Raw genomic sequence first — 23,522 nt, 5'->3', positions numbered from 1 at the left:
ATTACTTCTTTCACCAGGAAACAGACAGTGGGCTAACCATACCCAACGTTTCCAGAATGCGGGAACATACTGCTGAAACTAATGGGATGAGTCTATACTGTTTTGTTTTCTCTGGCAACAGCTATTTCGTATCTCACGTGTTCTCCTTCACCGTCTGCCTTATAGTGTGACAGGGATTATGAAATGTCTGTAAGTGTAAGAATACAAGGATGAAAAAAGCGAGCTTCTGACCCTTACAAATTGGGACATGCCAGCTAAGAGATACATCCACGACAGAAAAACCTCGAAACCCCCCAGAATTGCTGGAGGTTAGATGTATACACTAAAAACATTCATGTTCAGAAACCCAGCACAGGAGGCCAAGGCTCGAAATTGAGCTGTAGCCCCGATGGCTGAATGGATTGGAATGGACATATGGATGTGCTGATTCACATGCAACTATGCACTGTGCTGCTAGACGATAGAGAGATTTTCTTGGACTCCTTTCTAATGCTGTCCCAATTTCTCTTTTGTTAAAAAGTCCTCTTCTCTTTGCTTTCTTGTCCAAGTAAAATATAATTGATTCATTTTTTATGTTTACATCAATTGAAGACTTCGGTTCAAAAACCAGTTGAATCCAATTTAAAAAAAAATCGACATTTATTATGCACTGCATAGATAAATACAGTATATGTTGCACACTTTTGTGCAAGATCTGTGAAGTCTGACTTTTAGTAACGTCTCTACAGTTGAGAAGGACTTGACTGTTTCACTGAATTACCTTTAAAAAAAAAAAAAAAAGACATCTTCCTGCTAGATGAAAGGTAGGTCAATATTATTTCCCTTCAGTCCTATATTTCAGTACCAGTTTTAATTACAGCTTCGGTCCCCAAGATCAGATACCAATAGCGCGTTTGCCTGATGATCCAGAGTTGCACTCAGACATGGATTCGATTCTCGTTTAGGCTGATTACCTCGGATTTTTCCGAGGTTTTCCCCAAACATAGATAATCTGTGGCGAATCCTATAATATAGGCTGCGTTTATATATGTATATGTATAGACACACACACACATATACTCACCATATCCTGCTTAGAGGGATCGAGAAATAAATGCTCACCATTTAAAATCAGATGAAGATATTGTTTTGATTTACATCTGACAAGATGCAGAAACTGTCCAAGCTTATGCACTAATGATTTAAAAACAGTTGCATGTTCATGCGCATGCGCACTAAGTTTATCGTGGAAACAAGCTTGATGCCATTCATTAGAACATTCCGTCATTGGACAGTTCTCCTTCATCGAGGTGACAATCAAAGGGAATATGTATCTGGATATGTGCAGAACTTTTGTTGTTGATCAACTCCCCCAGAATCAGTTTTTCAGCAACAACCTTTGCCTGGCCACTTAGGTCACCCGACTTGACTCCCATTGACCTCTTTCTGGGGCTTTATGACGAATGTTGTGTACCAACGTGGTACAGTTTTGACACTTTGGAAAAACTGAGACAACGGATTATAAATGCAGCTGCACTAATCACTCCACAAATGTTATGGAACATTTGGCAGAAGGTTGAATACCTTTTGGATGTCTTCAGGGTAGTGGTACATGGTGTATATATGCATTGATTAACCACTCAACAGGAACTCACTTGAGACTGAAGTAAGTTTCGTAGATTTGTTTTCAAACAATAAATAAATTAAGTTCAAACATAACAAAGAAATCTGTTGTATTTTCGGGACAAAAACATTCAAATCCACCATTTAAAAAAATATATGGACGAAAGAGAACTAACAAGAATATTGGTAACCACATTAAAAACTACTTTCCTAAAATGATCGTTTAAAAAATCAGTTGAAATTAATGCACATTTAATTTTTGTGGAAAGTTTTTTTATCTTCTGTAAAATTTTCATTTCTGGACTTGACCAGTTTTTGCGCCAAGGTCTTCAATTTTCACAGAAATTTTTTAGATCGACAATCGATTTGATTTATAGCCTACTTAGCAAAAGTATTCACTAATAACTTAATAACACGCACTGTTTCATACTGTACTACTTGTTCTAAAACTACTTCCCCATACAGAGTTTCCATGAGATTGGAAATCTTGTGTATCATCATTAGACATTGGATGTTCAGCACTGAATGAAATCGTGTGTACTAGAGTGAATGTGGCGTCCATTTGAAGGGTTTTTAGGACTGGTTCACAAGACTCCAAAAGCTAATGATAGAGAACTAAGTGACATGAGTTGGAGCATGCATTGAGTAAACATGCATTGACTTGTAAGTAGTGGTTAAAATTGTTTGTATTGTCAGTATTTTGTTTTGATAGCGTTAACAGTTGTAACTACAACTTAGGCCTGCGTAATGGACTACACATTCACTCTAATGTACAAAGTGCTAGTTTTTACTTTTGTCTAATGATACAGTGTGTAATTTTCCTTTTCAAGCTGAGTACTCCAAATATGATTGAAACGAGGGGATCTTGGTCTACTCCACTGATTTTATTCAGTAAAAAGAAAGATAGTACCATATTTTCATCCTTCAGCACCATTATTACGGTACTGATGAGTAAGAGGGAAAAGTGTATAGTAGTCCACACCTGTGGAGTAATGGTTAGCGCGTCTGGCCGCGAAACCAGGTGGCCCGGGTTCGATTCCCGGTCAGGGCAAGTTATCTGGTTGAGATTTTTTCGGGGTTTTCCCTCAACCCAATATGAGCAAATGCTGGATAACTTTTCGGTGCTGGACCCCGGATTCATTTCACTAGCATTATCACCTTCATCTCGTTCAGATGCTAAATAACCAAAGATGTTGATAAAGCGTCGTAAAATAACCTACTAAAATAAAAAAAAAGTGTATATAGAACTTACAAAGGATCCCCAGTCGGTCTCTGTTGTTGTTAGAAGAACATTGCCACATGGTCCACCCTGGTCATCAAGGGCTCCGTGCGGAAATTTCTGGGCACATAGTTGTCATATTTAACAGTGACTTATTGTAGGCCTACATTCATTCAGCCATGAATAATTAATGAATGGATAATTTTGAGTTACTGTGTGTATAAAGGTCCATTATAGAGCCATTGTACGGTCAACTTCTTCAAACTAATATTTTTCCATACTTGTATCAATAATAATAATAAAAAAAGTAATGCCGAACAAAGATAATGTGAATTTGTGTTTCGTGTCCAAATTCTTAGTGAAACTTAAGTGGTATGCAGTAAAATATAACATTTTGCTTCTCTTACGTCTATTCGTCGTCACTCTCTCCTAAATGAATCACAAATCTCTCTTGGTTACTGTTCGTGTCGTGCTTCATGTAATTCTCTTCCATTTTAATTGCATGTTGAACACAGGAGGACTAATTGTGAGGTCCAATTGTTGCAGATCCATCACACAGAAGTTGACACGCTAGCACTCAGAGTCAGGGTAATATTGTTTTCCCTAATATAAGACTTTAGTTGGGACCAGATCATTTCCAAAGGATCTAGAATATAGTGGTACAGAGGAAGTCGTAACACTTCGTGTCCATATGAGGCTGCAAGCTCCTTCACTGCATATTTCTTACCAGTATTGCCTGATTTGATTTCCTGCAACATAACTGCCTTGATGGGTATGGGGTTAGGAACAGTAATATTATTGTGCCTCATAAAGTTAATTATGTCTTTAACTTTGCTGTTCATCTATCATTACTGTCTTGGAGTTGTAAAGAAATTAAGTAATTTACTTGTCTCAGAAAGTGAAAACAGAGATTACCCCATCCCTCGAGTGAACAGAAAAGGTTGAGGAACTGTCTTACTTCAAAAGGAGTTGCATAGAACTCGACTATACAGTCGAGGTCTGCTAAACTTTTTTTTCTTGCAATGGTAGGCCCTTAACTTGCTGTTATTCATCCCCAACTCTGCATGTGTGGATCATAGATGTTGCTAAAGGCTGTGTGATGTATCTTGTCTCACTGTGAAAAGAGAGAGAAAGGAGATATGTCTTATTTCGTCTGTATTGCTATGGCTATGGGGGAGTGGAGTGATGCCGTCCATCCATCCAGTGGCAGAAGGACTACTTGATACATTCTGTAGCGCAAAATAAAATAACAAAATATCTCTCTTCGTACTGTGTAGTTCCGACACTGAGCTTGTCTTTCAAGAAACTGAGTTCTGGCAGCCTGTACAATAACAAGATTTTGAAAGGAATCCTGAAAATTTACAACTCTCCTATAATCTCCACCCTCATTTGAAGGGACTTGGTTTTATTGCTACTGAGACAAGATAAACCTTACCAGGTATAGTGCTGAGAAGCATAGACTACTTATATATTATTTATATAACGAGTGCACCTCAACACTTGTGTGGACTTCGGTCCTATGTTCATAGACATCTATGACGTAGTGCAGAGGGCGGCCACTAGAGGGAACCCAAGAGTTGGAACTTAATCAGAGACAATTCTGTCCGACGTTGGGGTGGTATCCGGTGTGGCTTAGGGGATAAAGCATCAGCACATAGAGCTGAAAACCCGGGTTCAAATCCCGGCACCGGAGAGAATTTTTCTCCGTTCCATTGCTCTTTCATCATAGACTACTTAATCAGAGACTATCCGTATTGCACCACAGGTGGTGGGTCTACATTAAACTTACTGTAATGATTATGTTGATGATGGGAAATTGTTAGAAAGTCACAGGGTAATCCGAGTGACTGGAGAAAACCCCTGTGTTGCGTAGATCACAGACTTGCCCAACTCAAATTGCAAATTGAGGGTGAATCAACTGGGATTTGATCTAGAATTAAGTTAACCATCTTGAAATCGAAAAAATCGCCAGTTAGATTTGTTTATAGATCAATACAGAAAGATCTCGGATTATTATTTATGCAACAAAAAATATAAGTTCAGCTTAACAATAGTTAATTTCACTGCCTGTTCTGAGATTAATTATTTATACAACTGGTCCTAAGAAAGACTACCTATTTATTACTTGCACGTAGCATGGGCGTTTATGATAATGTGCTGGAGGTGATAGGACTAAAATATGACATCTTTGAGCAGAAATAATTCTGTAATTTCTCTGAAATAGATTCTCCTTTGACACAAACTACATATAATATTATTTTAATTTGTCAGTTTATTCTAAATAACTTGATACAGAAATTCTCGAGATCATTGGCATTGATTTGGAGTGAAAGAATGGAAAAGGCTAATGTCATTACAAACGGTTAAATCTACAGAGAGAGGCAGCGAAAAGTTACCACACTATGCAGGGGATTCGGGGAACAGATTGTCTGCAATCCATTGCTCAACTCACTGGTAAGCTGTAGCAGCATGGGTGGGCGTTCAGATTCATTATGGTAGTCCTAAATTATTAGTTAAGAGTTACCTAATTAATGAATGAATGAATTTGAAAACTGATGTAGATCTTATCTTTAATCAAAGCAGCTGTTGAAAGTGATGTCCAGCATTATCGATACAAACATTATATTGTGTTAAAATAATTCTGGCTGGTTTCAATTCTTGCTTAAATATCTGCAAGCTTCTCCTCTGTTAATACCCTCTTCTGTGGTTCTCTCTTTTTTTTTAAAAAAAAAACCCCTGTTTCTCTCCATTTTCTGAATAACTCGGTTATGTACTGTCTCGAAGGCATTACAGCAGTCTTGCGATGGTGACTAATAATTGCGAGCGAGAGCTATTTTATGCCCGCTGCGCGTGCGCGGAGCTCTTTTACCTGTAAACATTGCTAAAGGATGTACAGATTTTAGAACACAGCGCATCATGACGGAACGGAAGCGCTTAAAGCTTTCAAGGAAGAGTGGAAGATACAATATTTATGCTTCGAACATGGTGATGAATTCCAGTGTTTGTTGTGTAAAAAAATATCATTTGCAAAAAAAGCAACATAAAATGGCATTATGAGACGCTACATGAAAAAAAAAAAAGGCATTATTCAGGAGAAGAGAGAAATAAATTGATTTCGGAATTGACATCGAAGGTAAATTAATTTACATTTGGGTCCGTAGATTGTATCTAGATTCCTTTTATTTCTTTATTTTAAATGTATTGTTGATGTTTTATTTGTTGCTTGTTTCTGGATATTTACTTTTATTAGACTACGTGTTTCTTTAATTTAGAAATAATATTTTATCTTTGATTTCACCTTAACTTATACTATTACTAAGCTCAAAAAGCTAATTCACTTTTATTCCAATAACTATTTTCAAGATTTTGAGCAAATATGAACTAAACATTTTGAAAACTTTGATGCAAGAAGCTTTTTCAGTAATGTCAATATAAAATATACTTAAAAATATAATTTCAAAACTATTAGACCTAATTGCACCAAATTTTGTACAGATGATATTATTATAGATTTGTTTATATAGTTTAAATTTCACAAATTTTGGCCGAAAATTGTGGAAGTTTTAAAAATCACATATCCCCTTAAATGATTGACCCCAAAAATTACGATGGCTCTCAGTATCTTAATTTAATCAATTTGTTTTTTCGTATTACGTGCATCTCACATGTTACTCTAAGAAAACTCATTACATAATCACGACTGGAGAGTAAGGACTACATTTTCACAATCACACAATCAATATAGCCTACTCTATTTCAATCAATATTGCCATTATTATTTTTTCAACAAATACTCAAAAGTACTTAGAGATCACACATGTCGAGCAGGTAGACCCTATTAGTTTCTCCTAACCAATGAAGTGAAGTATTTACATAATAAATAATTGCTTTTAACAAGAAAATGGTTTACATACAATTAACTTTTCATATTTCTCTTTTTGTTCCTAAAAAACCCTTCCCTTTGCGATTTGTTTATATATGTACATGTATATTAAATAATTGAATAATTAGCCCTATTACACAGCCAGAAATTTAGTAGCGCAAGTTATTATAATATTTGCTGCCTTTATTCGCTGCATGTGCATGTACATCCCTGATGTCTATGTTACAATGTTATGTAGTGGATGCGCTATGTGCTCGTGATCAAGGTCGAGCTCTTCTATAGTGATTGGGAGCTAATATCGTCTCATCCCTGCATTACAGCATCATGAAACTGACGTAGAAACTTGCGAACGATACTGTCATATCATTTCTTCTTTAGAAGAAATGTCTCAACTACACTCCACTTGTCAACTAAACACTCTATACACTTTTTGCTGTTCGCGCACTCCATCCCCATTACTCGGAAGTTTTAGGGCTACTGTAATGAAACGGAATGCCCGCCCATGCTGTACAGCATACCGGTGAGTCGAGCAATGGGTTGCGGGCAATTTGTTCCCCAACTTCCCCTGCATTGTGCGGTAACATTTCGCTGTCTCTCTCAGGTAGTTACACATTTGTAACAACCACATAAAGAGAATAACTTCTCCTCCATCATCATTCATTTTTTAACTGAAGACGAAGGTATTGTCGGAGCATCGGATCTGTGCCCTTCAGCGCTGTCGTCGTTCTTGGAAAAGTTAATGCCTGTACTCACTCCATTCCACCCGCTTTCCTCCCACCACGTTAAACAGCAGGCCACGAACCTTGCCGAATAGGGATGTTGCCAAACTTCCGTCAAACAGTGTCCTATATAACTGGTCCTCCATGCTACAATATTATTTCTTTCAATCAAAATACATCTTGTATTTCTACATTTTTTTAAACCTAAATCCCATGTCTCGAATCACTTTTCGTAGTTTTTCTCTCCAACCTTGGAAATTATTACTTTTCAGTAATTTATTCAACATTGAAACTTCTTTCTGAACAGCATAAAATTCTTGTATCTTTCTTCTTAAAATACATCGGTTCATATCATCTACAATAATCAAAAGTTCCCTTGGTCTGTTCTTCTCTGGTGATTCTAGCTTTTCATCTCCTGCACAGACTCCCTCTCTTCTGATTTTCTTTATTAGGAGTTCTGACCTGTCTATATAAATTACATAAAATGTTGTATTATTAGTATTAGTTAAGTAAATAATTTTAACACATAATCAATTGAAATAAAATAAGCCTCACCTGTGATATCAGTTGCTTTTTCGTTGCCTCATTTATAGGAAACAAATATTGACCTGTTTGTTTCTCTTCACCGCAAAATGCTATTACGTAGGCCTACTTAATAATATTTCTTTCGCCACTCCGTGCTACAATATTCATGTTGAGTTGACAACACTGGACTGCAAGTGCAAATATTGTAAACTGTTCCGCAAGAAGGCCAAAATTGTGAGTAGTGGGGGACAAAGGGAGAGAGATAGAAAAGAGAGAGATAGGAATGCAGGGAGAGAAATGAATTACTGAGGCTGAGAAGGAATTAGAGTTCAGTTCGCATATCTTACGGGGGGCACAGATCCTATGGTCCAACTATAGATGTAAGCTTTCCAAATTTTGTGTACTCCACATTTCATTAGACATGGACAAAATCCATTCCACACCCCTATTTGTCCTTAATTTAAAACTACATAAAGCACTGACTCCTGTGATATAATTTTTAGTGTAAAAGTTTCAGAGGAACTTCAGTATTACGATCCTTGCTACAATGGTGTGTATCTTCTTTTTTTCCAGATGTGGGTGGGCGATTGTCGGGTGTAGCAGGCATGGCACATGATCAATCAGGACAAGGAAGTCTCAACATAAGTGATGTCAGTAAGTGGACGATTGTCTGTTTGTTGGTGGCATCTATCCATTCACACTTAAGGTATCATTTCTATCTGAACTCTTTATTTCTTGCCAGAGATTAAAAAGATCGTCGAACATTAAACTTTTCTGAAATGGTTATTAATTGAAACCATAGACATGGCTGAAATGCAAACATTCGCAGACATTCCATGAAATGAAGCTAGATTCAAGATCTGGTTTTTTTCGTGGCGGTAGGTTGGTAGGTTTTTTCTGGTTCTCATTCCCATTGCATTTATTTATACTATCTCCAGTAGTTGGTTTCTATGCTTTTTTGGGGTTAAGGTTTAAAATATTGGATACTTTATTAGCCAGCACAATTTTGAATGCGTATGTTGTTGGGCCAATTAAATAAACCAAATTGAGTATATATGTTGTTGAATTAGTATTACAGCACCTCAGAATTAAAAGCGGAATCACTTCTGGCAGTCTTCTTTAATAAAACCTTTATAATTTAAATTGGAAAGAAGGTAGGCTGAGGCTGAAAGCATGCATGTTTGAAATTTTTTTTGTTCTTTTTTTCTTGGTTGAAATTGCTCACTTTATTTTATGTCACATAATAATACTCATCTTGCGCAAATTTTTGTCACAGTAATTCCTTGATCTTACTGCCTTTGATCCATTTTATGGGAGTTCTTCCATCCGGTAAGCTTTGGGGGGGGGGGGGACAACAACAAAATTATTGGACTTGAAATGTAACTTCGAGAATGGTAAGAGGATTTACCTAAGTAAAGTATGTGTGCAGAAGCTTTTTAAAAACATTTTTCAACACTTTATGCGAACAGTTTCTTAAACAATTGAATTTATATAAGCAATTTGCATAGTTTCTCATTATGCCTTAAAAATTGGTCTGATGACATTTAAAGTAAATTATTGAATGTAAATATGACGAAAACATATGACCTGTACTGATTTGTTAATAAAGTAATAAAATTAAGGAAGAAATAACTAAGAGAAATTGCATAGGTTAGTAGAAAATGCTGAAATAATAAATGTTTTACTTCATTAAAGGAAAATGAAATAGCTTTATATGCATATTTTTTGGATAAATTGATTTGAAATTCTGTATACAGAGTGAATCGTAAGTAATGTCATTAATTTCAGGAGGTTATTCTTTGAGATATTTCAAACAAAAAAGTTTAATGTAATTTTGCTCAATTTTGTTTCCTTTTCGAGATAAAAATTGTTTTATATGAAATATTTCATAGCATGTTTTGGGAAAGCCATTGATTTAATTTCGAATATGCTCAATTAGTTTATGAGAGCAGAGTCTTATGATAAGAATTTTAGTTTTTTCCTTTAAATGTGCAGAAATTTGATTTGAACAAATGTAACTTTTCGTTCTACAAAGGAATTTTATGTTACATTTGTTCGGGTCAAATTTCTACACATTTAAAGGACAAAACTAAAATTCTTTCAGTCATGTATTATCATAATACACCGCTCTCTTAAACTGACTAAGCATATCGAGAATTAAATCAATTGCTTTCCCAAAACATGCTGTGAAACGTTTCATATAAAACAATTTTTATCTCGAAAAACGAGTAAAATTGTATATATTATTTTAATGTACCGAAGTACATATGATATTTCCATGCAGATATTCTGCGCCAACATACAATGAAAGAGTAATGGAACAGAGAAAAATTCTCTCCGGCACCGGGATTTGAACCCAGGTTTTCAGCTCTACGTGCTGATGCTTTATCCACTAAGCCACACCGGATACCCATCCCGGTGTTGGACAGAATCGTCTCAGTTTAAGTTCCAACTCTTGGGTTCCCCCTCATAAACATCTATGACGTAGTTCAGAGGGCGGCCACTAGAGGGAACCCAAGAGTTGGAACTTAAACTGAGACGATTCTGTCTGACACCGGGATGGGTATCCGGTGTGGCTTTGTGGATAAAGCATCAGCACATAGAGCTGAAAACCCGGGTTCAAATCCCGGTGCCGGAGAGAATTTTTCTCTGTTCCATTACTTTTTCATCGAGTAAAATTGTATTAAACTTTTTTGTTTGAAATATGTCGAAAAATAACTCCCTGAAATTAATGACATTATTTAGGTTCACACCACATTGTGAAAATCACCCAGTAGATCAGTAGAAAATGCTGCAAGGAGATGTACAGTGTGTCAAAAATACATTTTTTGTATGAGAGATACTATATTGGAAATGTGTATTTACGTGAAAATGTCGAAGTAATTTTTGAAGCAACAAGCTTCTTAAATATGTAGTTGCACAGTGTGTAAAAGGGAGTGAGCATTTTCATATTTTGTTGACAGCATGCTTTTGAATTGTAACAGCTTTTCATCCTAGTTTGTACAAAGTGGTTTCTGTAGTTAAAAGGACAGTGGTTGTAGTTGTAGAAGAGTGTTCATTTCAAGGGGCTTGCCACCATTTGTGAATGTGAAACTTATAATTGATCACGTGTTTATTCTCTTCACAATCTTTCACTAATCAAAAGAGCCATATTTTTTTTAAGAAATATTCCAAACTTTTGATCTGACAACACAGTTTTCGGACTGTAGGCAATAAACTAAACACTAAACTGTGAATACTTATTATTTATTTGATAGGAATTGTTTTAATCTTGGAGTGAACGTTTTCCTACAGTAGAATTTAATTAACTTTATTTATCCACAGTAATATATTTGTACTAATAAACAAAACTTTTTTCCTTTCTTAAAAAAAAATTAGAAGATTTATAAGAAAAAATTGCAGTCTTTGCATTTTGCAGGGAAAACTCTAAAAGTATCATTTGACTGTGGTGGATCCTCTTATAAAATGAACACTATTTTGAGAACCATTAAAAGCCTGTCGTTTTTCTTGATATGAAATACAAAATTTTCTAGATGCATGTGTTGCCAGTCATTACTTAGTATGTAGATTTTATAATATTGTTACACAACTTTTGCTTGGACTGCGAGATTTTCAGATTTGATGTTGTACATAAGAGTACTGTTAATTTTCAGATTTTATTTTACAATGTAGGAAAATGTCAAATATGTTACACTCACAATAAAATTATTAGTCAGTTTATCCATTCTAATAGGTATATGTTTAATTTTGAAAGAGTAATGTACAGAATGAATGCCCTTTCTGAGTACAAAAAAGTAATATAATAACTGCTATCAGATGTGTTGGCCATAAAATATTACTCAGACGTATTTTAACATATACATAGGTTGGATAAAAAGTTATGGCAACACTGCTGTCACGTGACGATGTTGCGTTCGAGAGCTACCAGCTGTGTGGACATGAACAAGGACTGTTAGATGAGTTACTGCAGCCAGCGGCGACAGTACTCTGTCAATCTACTGCAGTGTGTAGAACTTTGACTTTCATAGGAATAGTGCGAGCGCCCTAAGACCACGTTTACAAAACTAGAGCAACGTTCCTGGATCAAAATTGAAGTGACACGAGGTCGTAGTGCACAAGAATGTTTTCAGGGACTGCGTGAAGCATGTGCCGATGCAGCGTTGCCATATCGCACAGTGGCATGATGGGCTAAATCGTTCCAGGAAGGCAGGGATGCCGTTCAGGACAACTTCCGTACGGGACGACCCCGCTTGGAGGACAGCACAGTTCAACTCCTTGCTTCCCTGTTGGATGCTGATCGCCGATGGACTGCGCGTGAGTTAGCAGCGGAAGTCGGAGTATGTCACAAAACTGTGCTCCACATTCTGCAAGACATCCTGGGTTACCGCAAAATTACAGGGCATTGGATACCACATGAAATTTCCTAGGTTTAACAATGGCACCACTATGCAGTCGCACAGGCCTTGTTGGACCGGTACCAAAGGAAAGATGACGACTTTCTTGGACGAATCGTCGCTATGGACGAAACCTGGGCTCACTCATACGAACCAACCAAACTTGAAACGTCGATCAAATGAATGGAAGCATCCAGGCTCTTCTTGTCCGAAGAAAGTGCGCCCTACACAAAGTGATGTGAAGGTGATGTTCATTGTGGCGTATGACATTGATGGAGTAATACTGCACCACGCTGTACCTCCAAGGCAGATGGAAAACGTGGACCACTTACTGCAGGTTCCTGCAGCACCACCTCCGTCCAGCCCTCAGGAGAAAACGACGACACTTGGTGGTACAGAATCCCGTCATTCTTCATGATAATGCAAGAAGTCACACCGCTGCTGCTGTCAAGGACCTCTTGCGCCGTTGGCAATGGGAGATTCTGGAACATCCACCGTACTCACCCAATATGAGTCCATGCGATTGCGATCTTTTCACCAAAGTGAAAAAACCACTGCGAGGGACCCGGTACAATACCAGAGATGAACTTATCCATGCTATAGGGCGGTCAATACGGAACATCAACAAAGATGGATGTGCTGATGGTGTACGACGCCTTCCAAACATTTGGCAAAAGGTAATAAATAAGGGGGGGGGCGACTATATAGAAGGTACGTAAATGTTGTATCCCTGTGAATAAAGCCATGTCAGAAATATCGAACTGTTGCCATTATTTTTTATCCAGCCCTAGTAGTAGACTTTGAAAATGAAGACTTCTTTATTTATACATGCCTCACATCTTATAAAAATGTTCCCTGCAACACAGCCAAATTCTTGTCTTACATGTTAGAAATGTAAGCATGATTTTGTCTTTTAATTTTCTAGTGTGTAAGTTTTATTTGCATACACATGTTCATTGTTCCCCGTAAGTATCAGTTGCAATGATTTAAACCTGAGGATTTAAGGAGTTACAATCCTCCTGACTAATCATACAATCATAGAATATCTTCCTTATCTCTTTCATCAAAAAATTTTTAATGTCTGTCATTGCATTGTACTGCTTTCTTTCTGTAATTTTACGTTGAGTCCATAATGATGAAATTACCTTACCAGAATTCACTGTCCTCACCTGAAACATTGATTTTATTGCTCTGCATGCTTTGATTGCATTCCAATTTTGATGTCCTGTATAGAGTCCTAGGTTTACCAGAATTTAATGTATTTCGCCTTATTTTATTGTGATCTCCCATGTCTCGTGATATAGGTTTTTTCCGTATTCTTGTCCACTCTTGTGGAGTAACTGTTAGCGAGCCTGGCCCCGAAACCAGGTGACCTGGATTTGATTCCCGGTTGAGGCAAGTTACCTGGTTGAGGTTTTTTCCGGGGTTTTCCCTCAACCCAATATGAGCAAATGTGCTGGGTAACTATCGGTGCTGGACCCCGGACTCATTTCACCAGCATTATCACCTTCATTTCATTCAGACGCTAGATAACCTAAGCTGTTGAGCGTCATAAAATAACTTACTAAAATAAAAAAATAAAATAAAAATCCGTATTCTTTGTAGGCTACTTTATAAAATAATTGCTAGATATTAATACCGAATATTTTTTATTATAAGTTCAGTATAAAATATACCTACTGTTTGTCATACAAATAGGTAAAGTAAAATCTGTTAATCGGAACTAATAGGAGTTTGAACTTGTTCAGATTAGCAAATGTTTAATTTATTCAAAATTCTATTTCATATGTATTATGTTATGTTTACATTCTCTCAGTATATCAATATTACTGCTTATTGTAATTTGACATCTTATAATGCTTATGAAACAGTGGCGATTGTTAATTCTTCAAAACTGTGAGTAAAAATTATGATTCGAGCCACTTAGGAAATTTAATTCGTGAGTATTTTTTAAAATGGTTTTCTTGTCGCAATTTGAATAAGTTGGCTAAACTTTCCATAAAGTTTTCCCTTTTTCTCTCCTCTTTGAATTAACCGAAATTGCCTATCAGTTTAGCAGCTTCTCAATGAAATGAGAGAATATTTAAAAAGTTTCTTCTGCTTTTGATAGAAATTGTGCTGACTTTTATTTGAAAAGTACAAAAAAAGTTGTGTAATGATTGATTGCAAAGTGTTTTTTTTTTTTTCGTATCTGTAGCACTGATTGTTTGTTTCTTTCAGTAGTTGTATATTTTGCCTGTGACGTAAGTGGGAATGCTTTATTGCTATTGTTCATAGATATCAACCCCAAAATTTTGTGTTATATGTATTCAGACTGACTTAAAATTAGTATATTTTTCAAATTGTATTATTTAAAAATATGTTTGTAGAGTGTTAGACTTACATTATTGAATTTCCCACTTTGTCGCATATGGAAATTCTTTCTAAGGTTGACATCTATGAATATGTCTTGGGCACTTTCACATCACAAAGCATGCATAGTAGTTATGAATATATTGAAAGTACAGTTTGTTCACTTATGGCATGTGCTTCATTGGAATGCCGTAAATAAGAGAGTGAATTAATATTTTCTGTTATTTACTTACTTGGAAATGTTTGCTATTCCTTGACTTGGAGCTGTTGCTATATTGTGCCCTCCATTACTTTTCTTGCTTTCCTTAAGGTACATCGTAACTTATTACAGAATTTTGCAAGCATCTGATATTTACATCATTCAAATGAGTATTATATTTAATATTACAGTCAAGAGGACGCTATGGTAAACCAATGATCTTCAGACTGTGGCCCACATGTGACTCTCCAGATATTTTTGTAAACCTTCCAAATATGTGGCATAATATATAATATGTAATCATAATACATGTCCACCACTTGATAATTTTACTATTTCTCACTAACCTACTTAAATGGCACAGAAAATGATTTATTTATACTTAGCCCTTCAATTTACAGTAAAACCTCTATTATCCATGGTAATGAAGGGGGTAGGCTGAATGGTTAATCAACAAATCGGATAATCTGTACAATAAACTATTTTCGTAAATTTAGTGAATAAAGTTTACACTTTCGTAATTTCCTCTACAGTCTTGTATTGAACATGCTAGGTAGTGGCTCAGAAGTTCACTGATGTTAAGTCTGGTTGTTAACAACTGGTTTTGGGGGCAAGGGAACTCCTTATATTGGCTGTCTGTGAAAAGATAGGGATAGTGGAGATCTCGTGTTGTAGATTTACATAGTTTATACAATTTATCCTTGAATTTTATTAAATTGCACACAGTTGTGACTTAAATCTCATATTTTGAGATGAACCACAGTTTCTCGTTCCCCAAACCACTCAGTTATTTGCACTTTTTTATACTTAGAATAACATGACGTCTTTTGATACCCATGGAAGACTTTTATATAGACGTTATACAGTACGGCAACACAAACAGTAGACCATTCTGTGTAAGGGCAATGTTTTGTAATATCTCTCTCTAGAAAAAAATAACGTGCTAATGTAATGTCCAGTACTTCATATATTTCTGTAGAAAAAAAAAACGCGAGATAAAGACAGTCGGATAATCCGCCAATCGGTTAATAGGGAGATGGATAATTGGAGTTCTACTGTACTGCAAGTGAAATGTCTGTAAAAGAATCTCTACATCATCTTTCAAACAGCCACATCTTATGAGTGTATATTCCAATACATTGTATCTTCAAAATAATGAAGAAAGATTTCATTTCAGCTAGTGATGAGATTACAAAACATTTCATGGATGCAATGTCCAACGCTTCAGAGTAATTTGATACAAAAATATATTTGTAAATGATAGGCCTATATGGAGTTTTTATTTAAATATAGTAGAATCCCTCTTATCTGGCAGCAAAGGAATTGGGCTAGTTCCGGATACGAGATTTTGCCAGATAATTGAACAAATACTGGTAGGCCTATATACAAAAAAAGTTCGTATTTCATGGTGCCAAATGTTGAAACTGCAGCCATGTGAAGCTTATTTCTCTATCACTTGCTCGTAACTGAGTAAGCATAAAAACTATATGGATTTTCCTTATTAAAACACATCACACAACACAAATAATACACTAATTCCAGGTTCGAATATCTGAAAATTAGAGTTCGCGCGATTTTCCTAATGTGGCAACACTGATGATCTGAACATAACTAAATAAACTGTGTGGATTTTCTTTATTAAAACACATCACACAACACATATAATACACTAATTTTAGGTTTGAGTATTCATTGAAAATTAAAGTTCGTGTGAACTTCCTAATGTGGCAACACTGACGCCTGAACATAACTAAATAAACATAAACATTGTGTGGATTTTCTTTATTAAAACGGATTACACAACACAAATAATACCTGATTTTAGGTTCGAATATTCACTGAAAATGAAAGTTAGTGTGAACTTCCTAATGTGGCAATACTGACGCCTTGAACACAACTAAATAAACATGAACATTGTGTGGATTTTCTTTATTAAAACAGATTACACAACAAAAATAATATACTAATTTTAGGTTCGAATATTCACTGAAAATGAAAGTTCGTGTGAACTTCCTAATGTGGCAATACTGACGCCTTGAACACAACTAAATAAACATGAACATTGTGTGGATTTTCTTTATTAAAACAGATTACACAACACAAATAATATACTAATTTTAGGTTCGAATATTCACTGAAAATGAAAGTTCGTGTGAACTTCCTAATGTGGCAATACTGACGCCTTGAACACAACTAAATAAACATGAACATTGTGTGGATTTTCTTTATTAAAACAGATTACACAACACAAATAATATACTAATTTTAGGTTCGAATATTCACTGAAAATGAAAGTTCGTGTGAACTTCCTAATGTGGCACAACTGATGGCCCAGACTATACCAGCATGACAATTTAAACTTTTTTTTTTTGGCCTAGCCGAAAGTGCTGCTGTTTTGGTGTTGCCAGTTATTTGGGTGTCAGTTACGTTTGATTTTACTCTACTCCTATTCTGCTAAAAAATTGTTTCTATTAGTAATGGACTTCTACTATTTGAATCAGTACAGTTGAATGGTAAAAGTGGAATAGCTTCACCACAAACATAGTTGTTGGCAAAAGATCAGTTTTATGTACAAATTATTGTGTTAACCTATAAAACAATGTTACACTCAACTGTAAAACACAATATTTAAATGTAAACTAAAAGGAAAATATAAATATAGGCCTAGGGTAAAGTTACACCACTTATATTAAGGTAACTTTGCTTTACCAAAAAAATTATATTTTTATACATTGTAGTTCCATGAAAGAGGAACTATGTCCAAAAACATGTTCTTTGGTCATATATGAACAAAATAGATAAACAAGTGAAACCCATTTCATCATCTTATATAAACTTGGCCAGTCAAGTATCCTGCAAAGTGAAGCAAAGTTAGCCCACTTGACTATAAATTCAGAGTGGAGCAGGATTTAAACTCGACCCTCTGGGTTATAAACCCAGCACTCTAGCACTGAGCCATTGTGGTGGTTACTTTCCTACGGCATTTCGATTATTAGTTGGCTCTTTGCTAATATCTCCAGATATGAGTGATTAAAACCTTCCTGGATATTATTAGTCCAACAGTGTGAGAAAAGTCATTTCTGATTTGGTAGGGAGGAGGAAGACATATGAAGGGTACACGGGAAAAACGAACAATGTCACAATTCCTTTAAGGGTGATGTCATTATCTAATTCACTGTATTACTGCAAACTTTAGTGTTATTTTTACCAAAAGTGGTAAAGGAGAATTAAAAGCATGGATACGCTCATCATTTCCTTCATTTCAAGTAGAAACATCAATAAATTTTGCAGTAATATACTGAAATAGATCATTATCTCACCTTTTATGGAAATGTGACATTGTTCATTTTTCCCGTGTACCCTTCATATGTTGTGGAATACATTGTCCTTGAGGATGGTGATTAGAGCTGAGTTCAATTTTGATACGAGAGAGAAATAGCTAGTAGAATTTTCGTAGAGCCCTCTCATTTGGATGAAAGTTTTTTTTATGTATCTAAATCCATGGCTCTTAACCATGTATTTCTGTAGTTTAAAACTAAATTTGACCGTAGAAATGTTTTGCAGATTATTGAGATAACTGATGTAGTTTCAAAATTAAATAAAATGAAAACTTTATTTATGAATCATACTTAATAAATGTTATACTATATAGAAACTGTTCTTTTCTTCTAGAGTTTCGATCTGTTTTCCATATTGTGATATCAATGGACAAATCATAGTATATTTGCATGAAAATCACGGGAATTTTACTTTTATAACTAGTTCGAGGTTATTATTTTAATATTATTATTTTTATTTTTTATAATTTCTTGTCATTTGCCACACAAAAAGTAATAGTTGTATTTTTTTTCTCTGTTTTTCTATATTATTGTATTCGTATTCCTGGTGTTATGGAAGAGAAGACCTGATGGCCTTAACTACACCAGAATAAATAAATAAATAAATAATAAATAGTTTCAACGAATTATTGTGTGTGCAAGCATCCGGACCATCTGGAAAGGAAAAGGGGAGAAAATGAGGGAATCAGCATAAAGAAAAAAAACAAAAACTGCCATTGACTTCTGTCATTCATTGCATTAGAATTTCGAACACAAAATGTAAACTACAATTTAAGAGAAATTATGGTTCACAGTGCAAAATTCATGGGGAGAAAACCACACAAAAACATGAGAAAAAGTTGTAAAAATATTCATATTTGAAACAGGACATGACCATCTTACCGAACATTTACTTACTTACTGGCTTTTAAGGAACCCGGAGGTTCATTGCCGCCCTCACATAAGCCCGCCATTGGTCCCTATCCTGAGCAAGATTAATCCAGTCTCTACTATCATATCCCACCTCCCTCAAATCCATTTTAATATTATCCTCCCATCTACGTCTCGGCCTCCCCAAAGGTCTTTTCCCCTCTGGCCTCCCAATTAACACACTATATGCATTTCTGGATTCGCCCATACGTGCTACATGCCCTGCCCATCTCAAACGTCTGGATTTAATGTTCCTAATTATGTCAGGTGAAGGATGCAATGCGTGGAGCTCTGCATTGTGTAACCGAACATTTACTTACTTACAAATGGCTTTTAAGGAACCCGAAGGTTCATTGCCGCCCTCACATAAGCCCGCCAGTGGTCCCTATCCTGTGCAAGATTAATCCAGTCTCTATCATCATACCCCACCTCCCTCAAATCCATTTTAATATTATCCTCCCACCTACGTCTCGGCCTCCCTAAAGGTCTTTTTCCCTCCGGTCTCCCAACTAACACTCTATATGCATTTCTGGATTCGCCCATACGTGCTACATGCCCTGCCCATCTCAAACGTCTGGATTTAATGTTCCTAATTATGTCAGGTGAAGAATACAATGCGTGCAGTTCTGTGTTGTGTAACTTTCTCCATTCTCTTGTAACTTCATCCCGCTTAGCCCCAAATATTTTCCTAAGCACCTTATTCTCAAACACCCTTAACCTATGTTCCTCTCTCAGAGTGAGAGTCCAAGTTTCACAACCATACAGAACAACCGGTAATATAACTGTTTTATAATTTCTAACTTTCAGATTTTTGGACAGCAGACTGGATGATAAGAGCTTCTCAACCGAATAATAACAGGCATTTCCCATATTTTTTCTGCATTTAATTTCCTCCCGAGTGTCATTTATATTTGTTACTGTTGCTCCAAGATATTTGAATTTTTCCACCTCTTCGAAGGATAAATCTCCAATTTTTATATTTCCATTTCGTACAATATTCTGGTCACGAGACATAATCATATACTTTGTCTTTTCGGGATTTACTTCCAAACCGAACGCTTTACCGAACATTTACACAAACTAGAAATTTTGAGTTCAGCTATACGCATTCTAAGAAAATCGACAAAACTGCCAACAGAGATGGGAAAGGTCTGACAGCTTTATATTGAAATATCAGCAGATCACTGGTTTACCACTAGCCTCATGTAATAGGGAAATAATAACACTCATGTTTTAGAACCTCACCTCAGTCACTATTGCACGTCATTGTGAATGAGTCAGCCTTGCAACTTTGAAGTCAGTAATGTGAATGTTATCACATTACCTTTATCTACAGAGAATTGGAAACTTTACATGAGCATATGTATCTTAGGAAACATTATTAATGCTTTCAGTATGCCATTTCCATAATCACTGAAACTATGTCAAAATTAAGGTTTTATAAAAACACCATTTCCAGGGGCGAATGCTAGTCACGAAAGTTAGGCTTGCTCTTTTATTCATAGGGGAAGATGGGAGGATATAATAATTCATAATTAATAAAAATAATCAGACCGACATAAATAATTTATTTTATAATTATGAAATCATTATGAATCATGGATCATATTCGCTTATCAGATGTAGAAGTTCGATATAATATAACAAACATGGCCAACAAAACAGTTTATTTAGTTTTTTCGACCCTGCCAACCAATGCATATTGTTGTATTGAGCTGCACTGAACGAGCACACATATTCTCTATAATGTCTGTCTTCTCTTGAATAGTCCTTCGGGAAAATGGATCTAATAATAAGGTTTCAATAACACACAATTCCGAACTCATTGCAATACTTCAAATTAATGTTTAAGAATTAATAATACCTAAATGCAGCAGCTAACACATGCATTCCGTTCATACAATTACATTGCACTCGCAAATCACAGCACATTCCTGCTATCAATACTGCTCTGTGTAACGTTAAATAGTCGCTGGTGTAGCTCTCGGACCAGAGCTTCAAACAAGAAGCATGTGCGCCTATGACGGACTAAGGAGGAGGGCACTTGTGCGCGCATCATATTCTCGCTATTTCTACGTCTTTCCTGTAGCTCCGAGGAACGAGCAAGCGTTGCGATACTTGTGATGTGCAACCTGCGGATGGTATTACACCTATACAATGTTCCAAAAATCAAAATCAGTTTTAATGTACGTAATCCCATTTTGAGAAATACACATTCTACGAAAATATTGGGCTTGCGCTGCAAGTGTAGCATGCCCTGAGAAATCACCCCTGACCATTTCGTTAATACTTGTTTGCAGTACTTTAGTTGGGACACAATTTTTGGAGGTACCTCACCTTACTTTAAGATCTTCTGTACAGGGTGGAAGTAATATAGCCCTAACTTACAGGTTGAAGGGGATAATAGAATACATTAAGATAAATAATAAACCTCTTATGCGTTTTGTAATTAAAAGCATTGTTAATTAGAAAATAGGCTACTACTATAGCCTATTCTCTAGAAAAAATAAATAAATCTATACTGCCCATATATTATGCCACCTCCTGTAAAATTTTAAGTTTGATGAAAGTGAAGATGCTGCAATAGGCAGGAGTGAAATCGCCTTGAATGTGTATTTGAATATTTCTGAAATTATTTTATTGTTTTTGAACCTAATCTCTTGAACATTTATACTCAGAATACTTCGGGTGACAGTATGGCATACTAGCGTGCATTTTTGTTCTGGTACACTAAACCAAAAATGAATTCTTCCCGGTACTGCATACCATTCCATACCGGCTCAACTAAAGCACTGCTTGATTGCAGTTGTTTCATTTCACTTGCTTTGGTAGCGTTATTTTTCTAAGTTTAATAAATTGAAGCTATTTGTTTTAGGTTATCGTTTTCCCCCCTCTCCATCACAAATTTATTTTTCAACTTCATGTATGCTAATTAGTCTTGTTCAGTGTTATGAATCTCATAAAGAATTTGCCAATTACTTGAAGATTTAAAACATTTAGCACAGTTTTCTTCTGAATGCTATACAGGGAAGATTTCAAGGATTGAATAGCAAAATATCTATCATATTCAAAATTTTTTACCAATACCTTTTCCGTAAATAAACTCATTTTCTTTGTGAATATAGTAATGTTTTTGTTTTTATGTACATAGAACTTAATTCTTGACAAAGTTTTGGTGATTTTAGAAATATCTTAAGTTTTCAGTAATCTTACATACTAACTATACATTAGTTTTGCAGCTTGTCATTCATCTCTTCTTTTAAATGTGTTGCAGTTGAAGTTATCCAAACAACAGATCCAGAGTTTGCGGGCGTTAATACATTGTTCCCAGAAGCTGATATGGAGGACGCGAGGAAGAAGTCAATACATGTGAAGATACTCGAACAACCAGCATCAAAAGCTCTACGATTTCGATATGAATGTGAAGGCAGGTCTGCTGGTAGCATACCTGGAGTTAATAGCACCCCAGAAAACAAAACGTTTCCAACAATACAGGTAAGAAGTATAACGTAAATCAAGGAATTTATATTTAATATTTAGATTAAATATATGGCATGAATGCTTTCCAGAATATCTTCACAAAATCATATGCAACAGGCATAAGCATGAGTAAGCTTATTACGTAAAAGTTTTGAATGCAAATTCTTGTAAAATATGAAGTTGCGGGTTTTTTTTTTTTTTTTTTTTTGTTCCACAAAATATTTAGAAAATTCTGTATATTATTGACAAATGTGTTATCTATTATTAGTTGCGAGTGACGTCATAATACATTACTCTATTTACATTCCAAATTAAGATCTCCCAGCTAGGTCCAATGGACCCGTCGACCAACAGCAGGTGTGGTCCTCCAGACATTCTGGGGGTTGTGTGTGAATGAAGTAGCCACCAAAACGTTAAAATATGGTGTTCACTTAAATCGGCTACAACTTGCCATTTAACCCTGCATAGATTTGGAATATATCAGTCCCCTAACTGCCTATTGTGCAACTCAAACCAAGAAATGGATTCAGAACACCTCAAAAGCATGCTTCATTGGCTGACCATGATAATATCTTTGAAAAATATTGGAGTGCAAGAGGTCAAATGACTTTATTGTCAAACACCTGGCATTAGAAAACAACAACAACATTCCAAATGATTGAAAGTGGCCTTCTTTGTGAATTTTTGTGCTATGATTAGAGATCGGTGAAATTCATGAGATTCGATAATATGAATTGTTCTCATTTTACCAATTTTTTGCACCATTTCTTTATACTTTTTCCTATAACCCTTTACACACTTTTGAATCGCGAAAAAAATCGAAAAAGACATAATTCATGTTTCAAACGTATTCCATCACTTCTTGTTGTTTTATTCGCGAAATTTTAACAATGTTGTAATTT

General features: G+C 35.6%; 1 protein-coding gene across 8 annotated transcripts in view; it reads left to right on the top strand.

Annotated features, from left to right (window-relative positions):
• The window catches only part of LOC138694902 (embryonic polarity protein dorsal-like), a 99,516-nt gene that overhangs the window by 8,439 nt on the left and 67,555 nt on the right, over positions 1–23,522 (top strand). For 5 of the 8 annotated variants that reach the window (XM_069819085.1, XM_069819081.1, XM_069819079.1 and 2 more), the window contains 2 exons: positions 8,522–8,602; positions 22,415–22,635. In XM_069819085.1, the coding sequence (XP_069675186.1) occupies positions 8,522–8,602; positions 22,415–22,635 (302 nt within the window). Of the gene's footprint in view, positions 1–8,521; positions 8,655–22,414; positions 22,636–23,522 lie in introns of all 8 variants that reach the window. The other 3 variants (XM_069819083.1, XM_069819084.1, XM_069819082.1) reach the window with 1 other exon arrangement.

This window comes from Periplaneta americana, chromosome 2, assembly GCF_040183065.1.
Source record: "Periplaneta americana isolate PAMFEO1 chromosome 2, P.americana_PAMFEO1_priV1, whole genome shotgun sequence".
Classification (NCBI taxonomy): domain Eukaryota; kingdom Metazoa; phylum Arthropoda; class Insecta; order Blattodea; family Blattidae; genus Periplaneta; species Periplaneta americana.
This window is presented reverse-complemented; position numbering and strand designations above follow the sequence as displayed.